General features: G+C 44.2%; 1 protein-coding gene across 1 annotated transcript; it reads left to right on the top strand.

The window, feature by feature from the left end:
* Window positions 1-1,484: 1,484 nt before the first annotated feature.
* Window positions 1,485-2,987, top strand: LOC123697077. The gene is made up of 2 exons (XM_045643493.1): window positions 1,485-2,372; window positions 2,982-2,987. Exons 1-2 carry the CDS (start codon window positions 1,485-1,487, stop codon window positions 2,985-2,987), a joined length of 894 nt encoding a protein of 297 aa, XP_045499449.1.
* The last annotated feature ends 7,113 nt before the right edge of the window (window positions 2,988-10,100 follow it).

Genomic DNA, 10,100 nt, shown 5'->3' with positions numbered 1-10,100 from the left:
TTGTCGTGGTGGAATGATGAGCTCGCGCAGATGAAGAAGCAGGTGGCCACGAGGAGACGCAGGATCCGAAACGCAGCACCTGATCGCAGAGACCGCGTGGTTGGATTGTACCTGGAAGAAAGAGAGATGTATGAAAAGGCGGTGAAAGAAGCGCAAGAGAAGAGTTGGAAGGAGTTTTGCCGGAAACAGGATAGGGAGGGGGTCTGGGAGGGCATCTACAGGGTGCTTAGTAGAGCCACAGGGAGAGAGGAGGATCTGCCCCTTTCGAGGGGTGGTGAGACCCTCGATGCCCGGAGCTCGGCAGAACTGTTGGCGGAGACCTTCTACCCCGAGGACCAGGAAAGTGGTGAAAGTGAGGGCCATCGTCGGGTGCGCCGATGTGCGGAGTCCTTGGACACCGAACCACCGGCGGGCCCGGACGACCCTCCTTTCATCATGGAGGAGTTGAAGAGATCCGTGAGGTCCTTCAACCCCAAGAAGGCCCCCGGGGCGGATGGCCTCACGGCCGACATCTGTCAGCACGCTGTAGATTGTAACCCGGGATGGTTCCTTGCCTTGCTCAACAGATGCCTCTCTGCCGCCTACTTCCCCGCACAGTGGAAGTGGGCGACCGTGGTTATACTGCGAAAGCCGGGCAGGGAATCATACCGGGTACCGAAAGCCTATCGACCGATCGGCCTCTTACCTGTTCTCGGCAAAATCTTCGAAAAGATGCTGGTCGGCCGACTCAGGTTTTACCTGTTGCCCAAAATAAGCCCCCACCAGTATGGCTTTATGCCACAGAGGAGCACCGAGGACGCCCTCTATAGACTAGTGAACCACATCAGAAATATGAGGGAGGAGAAGAAGATTTCTGTTGTGGTATCGCTGGACATAGAGGGAGCCTTCGACAGCGCCTGGTGGCCAGCCATAAAGGTGCGGTTGGCTGAAGTTGGGTGCCCGGGGAACGTGAGGCGGGTGATCAGCAGCTACCTGAGTGAAAGGGGAGTGAAAGTTAGATATGCGGGTGTGCAAGTGAGTAGGGGGACCAGCAAGGGGTGCGTGCAGGGGTCCATAGGCGGACCAATCCTGTGGAACCTCTTGCTGGACCCTCTGCTATGGATGTTAGAGGAGATGAAAGTATTCTGTCAGGCGTTTGCCGACGACATTGTGTTGGTGTTCGAGGGTGATACAGCACTTGAAATAGAAGTTAAAGCGAACCGTGTCCTAAACGCAATAGATCAATGGGGAAAGGAAAACAAACTAAAATTTGCACCGCATAAAACTTGTGCCCTCCTCTCAACGAGGCAATTGACAGCGGCCTCACCTTTAACGCCCACGTCGGGACGGTATGCCAAAAGGCAATCGCCCGGTATAAACTCTTGGCTAGGGCAGCCAGAGTTGGTTGGGGACTTAGCCCAGATATTATAAGAACTATTTATGTAGCAGTTATCGAACCGACTATTATGTATGCATCGGCAGCGTGGGCACCCACCGTGGAAAAGATGGGGGTCCAAAAAAGGCTGAACACCGTGCAACGGGGTTTTGCCCAAAAAATCTGCAGAGCATATCGGACCGTCTCCCTGAACTCAGCTATGCTGTTGGCTGGGATACTCCCCCTTGACCTCAGAATTCTCGAAATCTCGAGACTATATGGGATCAAGAAGGGGGTGTCGCACCCAGCGTTGGGAGACAGGGAGGTGGAAAGAATGGCTCCGGCGATTGAGGACCCACATCCGGCAGAGCAGGAAGGGCTGGGGTTCGGGCTGGTGGACGAGGACTCGTATTCCGACGTGGCTAATAGCCACGTACATAGGATCTACACGGACGGCAGCAAGATTGAGGGTCGAGTCGGAGCCGCCCTTTCCGTATGGGAGGGGGAGGCCGAGACGAAGGCCGTCAAGCTTGCTTTGCCGCCGTATTGCACCGTCTACCAGGCCGAACTTCTAGCGCTCCAAAGAGCAGTAGATAGAGCCTGCAAGAGTGGAGTGCCGAAGGTCGGCATCTTCAGCGACTCCAGATCGGCCCTCCAGGCCGTCACACTCGGTTCCCCCCACCCCCTTGCAGTGCAAACAAGGGCGGCCCTCCGAAAAGCTGCTTCGCAGAGGCGGGAGGTCGCTCTGTTTTGGATCAAGGCGCACGCAGGGCTAAGGGGGAACGAAAGAGTGGACCAGTTAGCCAAGGAGGCCGCTCTGGGGTCGAAGAAGAAACCCGACTACGATCTGTGTCCTGTTTCATTCGTCAAGCGTATCTTGAGACAGGATACGATCGGCGAATGGGACAGGAGATACGATGTGGGGGAGACGGCTGGAGGCACAAAGCTCTTTTTCCCAAGCGCTGCTGCTGCATACAAAATAGTACGGAAAATAGACATCACACACCACACCACACAAGTACTGACTGGACACGGTGGATTCGCCTTCTACTTGAACAGATTCAAGCTGAAGGAGAATCCATCGTGTCTGTGTCAGCCCGGAGTCGACGAGACGGTTTCTCACCTGTTGCTCGAGTGTCCGATTTTTGCAAGAGATAGATATGTTATTGAGCAAAAATTGGGCATCGCGATGACGGGTGAGAATCTGCCTGCGGCCCTGGGGGACAAAATGAGGAATGAATTCCTGGAATATTGTAAGTACATTGTTGGGGTGGTAAATAAACGAAACTGTGATAAGCTGTGATGTTAGGGTTAAGTTTTATTGTTGTGCCGTACAGTTTCAATTGTATTTTTATTGTAATGTTTTTAATGAATGTAAGTTTTAGATGTAATATTTAAATTTAGTATTTTATTATTATTTTGGAAATTTCATTATAAATTGTTAATTTGTACTTTTTACTCTTAATTGTATTAATTTATTTTATTTCTTTTGTTTTATTATTTTTTGTAATGTTTTTAATTAATGTAAGTTCTAAAGGTAATATTTAATTTTAGTATCCTATTATTATTTTGGAAATTTATTGTAAATTGTTAATTTGTAATTTTACTTTTAATTGTACTAATTTAGGCCTAAAATGTGAATAAAGAATTGTTGGTATTTATTTGATTAAAGAAAAACAAACATCTCTGGACAATAATCCAGAGGAAAGCACACAACACCCTGAGATGGCGGGTGCTTTTATAAAAAAAAAAAAAAAAAAAAAAAAAAAAAACCTAACCTAACCTAACCTAACCTAACCTAACCTAACCTAACCTAACCTAACCTAACCTAACCTAACCTAACCTAACCTAACCTAACCTAACCTAACCTAACCTAACCTAACCTAACCTAACCTAACCTAACCTAACCTAACCTAACCTAACCTAACCTAACCTAACCTAACCTAACCTAACCTAACCTAACCTAACCTAACCTAACCTAACCTAACCTAACCTAACCTAACCTAACCTAACCTAACCTAACCTAACCTAACCTAACCTAACCTAACCTAACCTAACCTAACCTAACCTAACCTAACCTAACCTAACCTAACCTAACCTAACCTAACCTAACCTAACCTAACCTAACCTAACCTAACCTAACCTAACCTAACCTAACCTAACCTAACCTAACCTAACCTAACCTAACCTAACCTAACCTAACCTAACCTAACCTAACCTAACCTAACCTAACCTAACCTAACCTAACCTAACCTAACCTAACCTAACCTAACCTAACCTAACCTAACCTAACCTAACCTAACCTAACCTAACCTAACCTAACCTAACCTAACCTAACCTAACCTAACCTAACCTAACCTAACCTAACCTAACCTAACCTAACCTAACCTAACCTAACCTAACCTAACCTAACCTAACCTAACCTAACCTAACCTAACCTAACCTAACCTAACCTAACCTAACCTAACCTAACCTAACCTAACCTAACCTAACCTAACCTAACCTAACCTAACCTAACCTAACCTAACCTAACCTAACCTAACCTAACCTAACCTAACCTAACCTAACCTAACCTAACCTAACCTAACCTAACCTAACCTAACCTAACCTAACCTAACCTAACCTAACCTAACCTAACCTAACCTAACCTAACCTAACCTAACCTAACCTAACCTAACCTAACCTAACCTAACCTAACCTAACCTAACCTAACCTAACCTAACCTAACCTAACCTAACCTAACCTAACCTAACCTAACCTAACCTAACCTAACCTAACCTAACCTAACCTAACCTAACCTAACCTAACCTAACCTAACCTAACCTAACCTAACCTAACCTAACCTAACCTAACCTAACCTAACCTAACCTAACCTAACCTAACCTAACCTAACCTAACCTAACCTAACCTAACCTAACCTAACCTAACCTAACCTAACCTAACCTAACCTAACCTAACCTAACCTAACCTAACCTAACCTAACCTAACCTAACCTAACCTAACCTAACCTAACCTAACCTAACCTAACCTAACCTAACCTAACCTAACCTAACCTAACCTAACCTAACCTAACCTAACCTAACCTAACCTAACCTAACCTAACCTAACCTAACCTAACCTAACCTAACCTAACCTAACCTAACCTAACCTAACCTAACCTAACCTAACCTAACCTAACCTAACCTAACCTAACCTAACCTAACCTAACCTAACCTAACCTAACCTAACCTAACCTAACCTAACCTAACCTAACCTAACCTAACCTAACCTAACCTAACCTAACCTAACCTAACCTAACCTAACCTAACCTAACCTAACCTAACCTAACCTAACCTAACCTAACCTAACCTAACCTAACCTAACCTAACCTAACCTAACCTAACCTAACCTAACCTAACCTAACCTAACCTAACCTAACCTAACCTAACCTAACCTAACCTAACCTAACCACACACTGGATGTCGAACTACATACACGCCTTAGCAGTAACAACATTGTTGTGGCCACCCTCAGAACCAAAGCCTGGGAGATGATTGTAGTGTCCTTCTACTTCGAGCCCGATAAGCCAGTGGGGCTCTACCTGGACCATCTTAGGCGGATAGGGAGAGAGCTGGGTATCCATAGGATGGTCCTGGGAGGCGATGCGAACGCAAAAAGCCCGTGGTGGGGTGGTGAAGTGGAAGACCCGCGAGGAAGAGACGTGTCTGCTGTACTGGAAGAAATGGGAATGCACATACTCAACACCGGGGACATCCCTACGTTCGATACCATCAGAGGTGGGAAAAGGTACTCCAGCTACGTGGATATGACAGCGTGCTCCGACGATCTGCTGAACCGAATGGACAACTGGAGGGTTGAGGAGAGTGTCACGAGCTCGGACCACAACGGCATATCCTTCGGCATCAGACAACATAAATCCACAGGCACGAACATAATACGAACTACACGCATATTTAACACACACAAGGCAAACTGGACTCAGTTTCATGAGAAACTGACCCAGCTGATGTTGGGCAGACAATTAACTATACAAGACATAGACACAATACACAGCACACAACAAATAGATGACGCAATAGACAGATACACTGAAGCAATCACACAGACATGCAGAGACACAATGCCGACCAAAAAACACACACAGAAATTCACCTTGTCGTGGTGGAATGATGAGCTCGCGCAGATGAAGAAGCAGGTGGCCACGAGGAGACGCAGGATCCGAAACGCAGCACCTGATCGCAGAGACCGCGTGGTTGGATTGTACCTGGAAGAAAGAGAGATGTATGAAAAGGCGGTGAAAGAAGCGCAAGAGAAGAGTTGGAAGGAGTTTTGCCGGAAACAGGATAGGGAGGGGGTCTGGGAGGGCATCTACAGGGTGCTTAGTAGAGCCACAGGGAGAGAGGAGGATCTGCCCCTTTCGAGGGGTGGTGAGACCCTCGATGCCCGGAGCTCGGCAGAACTGTTGGCGGAGACCTTCTACCCCGAGGACAAGGAAAGTGGTGAAAGTGAGGGGCATCGTCGGGTGCGCCGGTGTGCGGAGTCCTTGGACACCGAACCACCGGCGGGCCCGGACGACCCTCCTTTCATCATGGAGGAATTGAAGAGATCCGTAAGGTCCTTCAACCCCAAGAAGGCCCCCGGGGCGGATGGCCTCACGGCCGACATCTGTCAGCACGCTGTAGATTGTAACCCGGGATGGTTCCTTGCCTTGCTCAACAGATGCCTCTCTGCCGCCTACTTCCCCGCACAGTGGAAGTGGGCGACCGTGGTTATACTGCGAAAGCCGGGCAGGGAATCATACCGGGTACCGAAAGCCTATCGACCGATCGGCCTCTTACCTGTTCTCGGCAAAATCTTCGAAAAGATGCTGGTCGGCCGACTCAGGTTTTACCTGTTGCCCAAAATAAGCCCCCACCAGTATGGCTTTATGCCACAGAGGAGCACCGAGGACGCCCTCTATAGACTAGTGAACCACATCAGAAATATGAGGGAGGAGAAGAAGATTTCTGTTGTGGTATCGCTGGACATAGAGGGAGCCTTCGACAGCGCCTGGTGGCCAGCCATAAAGGTGCGGTTGGCTGAAGTTGGGTGCCCGGGGAACGTGAGGCGGGTGATCAGCAGCTACCTGAGTGAAAGGGGAGTGAAAGTTAGATATGCGGGTGTGCAAGTGAGTAGGGGGACCAGCAAGGGGTGCGTGCAGGGGTCCATAGGCGGACCAATCCTGTGGAACCTATTGCTGGACCCTCTGCTATGGATGTTAGAGGAGATGAAAGTATTCTGTCAAGCGTTTGCCGACGACATTGTGTTGGTCTTCGAGGGGGACACGGCCCTTGAAATTGAAATAGAAGCGAACCGTGTCCTTAACGCAATAGATAAATGGGGAAAGGAAAACAAATTAAAATTTGCACCACATAAAACTTGTGCCCTCCTTTCCACGAGGAGGTTGAAATACGACGTACCACGGCTCGCTATGGGGAATGTGGAAATAAAATACTTTTCTCAAATAAAAATATTAGGCCTAACGATTGACAGCGGCCTCACCTTTAACGCCCACGTCGGGACGGTATGCCAAAAGGCAATCGCCCGGTATAAACTCTTGGCTAGGGCAGCCAGAGTTGGTTGGGGACTTAGCCCAGATATTATAAGAACTATTTATGTAGCTGTTATCGAACCGACTATTATGTATGCATCAGCAGCGTGGGCACCCACCGTGGAAAAGATGGGGGTCCAAAAAAGGCCCTTTTAATCCGAGGCACAGTATGCGAAAGAGACTGATTGGTGGTTTTTTTATCATATTTGTAAATGTATAATTATTATATTTTATATTGAATAAACAAACTGTTATCAATTAATGTGTTTTTTATTTCTTCCCGACTATATCTGGAGGTTCTTCATTACTAAAAATTATTAATTTTTAATAATTTTAGTGTAGTTTAAATTCTTGAAATCAATTAACACAAAGTCATAAACCTTTTGTTTCGGTATGTCCGTAAATTTTAAATATTGGGCAAGACTATTAATTTATATAGTTAGTCTTTATAATTTAAAGTTTTGAGTATTTCCTACAAAACCTCTGTAAAGATGATACAACAATCGATGTTTCTATTTCTTAAAACAAAATTTGTACGAGAAATGAATGAAATTATCATCAACTCTATCGATTTGAGGAATAATTTACTATTAATTTTAAATTTTTATTTTTTTTCAATTCCCGGGCATGTCAGTAATAAAGGTTAGGCTTATGTTTGATTAGGTTAGGTTAGGTTTCTGAAAAGCTTAGGTTTGATTAGGTTAGGTTACAGAAGTAAATGTTAGGTCTCTAAAAAGGTTAGGTTATAAATTTAAATTTATAAAGCATTTGAATGCCATAAAAACCAAAAAAATATAAATTCAAGGTTAGGTTAGCTTATTAGGTTAGGTTATATCACTCTTCATCTTTATAATAATATTAGTATAGATAATTTATAAACACATTACACTCACAGTGCAAAAAACAACAATAATTATCAAAAGAAAACCATGTTTTCCGTGGTTGTATACAGGGTGGGAACAGGGAAATATCGCAACATTGTAACATTATCAAATTGTAATACCTACTTATTTATTCTATTAAATAAAGGAAACACTCTATTATTTTCAAAGAAAACGGAAATATAAAAGAAATAATCGCAATCGATACGCGGTCTTTCGTAGAGAATACATGTAATTTTTTTTTTTATGTCAGAGCAAGCAAAGGAGCAGGTGGGCCACCTGATGTTAAGTGGTCACCACCGCCCATAAACACTTGTAACACAAGGAGTGTTACAGGTGCTTTGCCGGCCTTTAATGGACAAATACGCTCTTTTCTTGAAGGCCCCAATGTCGTAGTTGTTCGGGAACATCGCAGGTGGCAGATCGTTCCACAGTTTCACCGCACGCGGAAGGAAGTTGCGGGTGAAGCGGACAGTGGTGGAGCGCCAACCATCCAGATGGTGCGGATGGAACTGGTTTTTACGGCGTGAGGTCCGGTGGTGGAACTGTGCGGCTGGTAAAAGGTGGAACAATTCCTCAGAGCACTCCCCATAGTAGATTCTGTACAGTATACAGAGAGACGCAACGTCTCTCCGCACTGACAGTGGATCGAGCCTATCGGAAAGCCTACGGTCATCGACAATTCGAGCTGCTCGACGTTGGATGCGGTCAAGAGGAAGGAGTTGATACTGTGGGGCTCCGGCCCAGAGATGAGAACAGTACTCCATATGCGGTCGCACCTGAGCCTTGTACAGCTGAAGTCGGTGGACCGGCTTGAAGTACTGTCTCGATCTACTGAGCACACCAAGTTTTTTCGAGGCTAATTTAGCCTTCGCTTCCAAATGACTGCGGAATTGAACGTCACTCGAGATTTCAACTCCGACGATTCCGATTTTCGGCGATATACTAAGGGGAGTACTCTTAAACCGAGGTTCTACGACAAATGGGGTCTTTTTAGCGGTGAACGCGCAAACCTGTGTCTTTAGGGGATTGAACTCGACAAGATTAAGTTCGCCCCAAATCCCAATCCGAGACTTCTTGGAGAGAAGACTCGACTTCAGACACAAGTTTGTTTCGACTCTCATTGAGGCTTTCCTTTGAGGTGTTTGCACGGCCGGGATAAAGAGCATCCCCCGTACTGTCGTCTGCATAGCAATGAATGTTACTGATTTGTAACAAATCATTGATAAAAAGTGAATTTTTTCATAGTTCTGTATACGGTACTCTTTCATTAAATATCACCTAACCTAACCTAACTTTGTATGTATTCTTTGACAGAAACCTTACTTGACCTAGCGTGAAAGTGTAGCTCATAACTAGTAAATATGTATACGCCAAAAATGTGCAAAAACATGCGTAAAAATATGTGCACATTATACACAATTTTAGAAAAAAATTAAAAACAGATTTCATTGTGAAATAAATTTGTGTTAGTTAATTTAATTTAAACAGCTCTACAATTAAAAATTAATAAATTTTAGCAATAAAGAAACTCCAGAGATTGTCGGGAACAAATAAAAACACATTTTTTGGTAATAGTTTATTTATTCAATATATACAATAATTATACATTTACAAAATATGATAAAAACAACCAACCAGTCTTTTTCGCATACTGTGCCTCGGTTTAAGTCACGGACGTTCGCTATGAAAAATAATATACCTAACCTTACCTTATAAAATAATGTAACCTAACCTAACTTAAACTTAACTAACCTAATTATAATAATATAATATAAACCTAACCTAACCTAACCTAACCTAACCTAACCTAACTTAACCTAACCTAACCTAACCTAACCTTTGATTTTCATTGTATAATAAAACTATATTTCCGCCTTTTCAAAGAAAAACCCGCATAGTTCCCGTTCCCGTGGGATTTCCGGGAAAAAGTCTATCCTACGTGTTAATCCAAGTTACCCTCTATATTATGTGTGCTAAAATTCATTGTAATCAGTTCAGAAGTATTTGCGTGAAAGAGTAACAAACATAGGTACACATACACATCTATCCTCATAAACTTTCGCATTTATAATATTAATAATAGGAAGTAAGATATATGATAATTTATTTAATTAGTATCCAATTTATTAAATAAAGGAATGTATTAAATAAACGAAACACTATTATTTTCAAAGAAAACGGAAATATAAAAGAAATAATCGCAATCGATACGCGGTCTTTCGTCGAGAATACATGTATGCAAAAAAGTGAATTTTTTCATAGTTCTGTATAC

This window comes from Colias croceus, chromosome 13, assembly GCF_905220415.1.
Source record: "Colias croceus chromosome 13, ilColCroc2.1".
Classification (NCBI taxonomy): Eukaryota; Metazoa; Arthropoda; class Insecta; order Lepidoptera; family Pieridae; genus Colias; species Colias croceus.
This window is presented reverse-complemented; position numbering and strand designations above follow the sequence as displayed.

Bases quoted from the DNA above. Each gene is read 5' to 3' on its own strand.
- LOC123697077 (XM_045643493.1), top strand. From the start codon at position 1,485: ATGGGGGTCCAAAAAAGGCTGAACACCGTGCAACGGGGTTTTGCCCAA.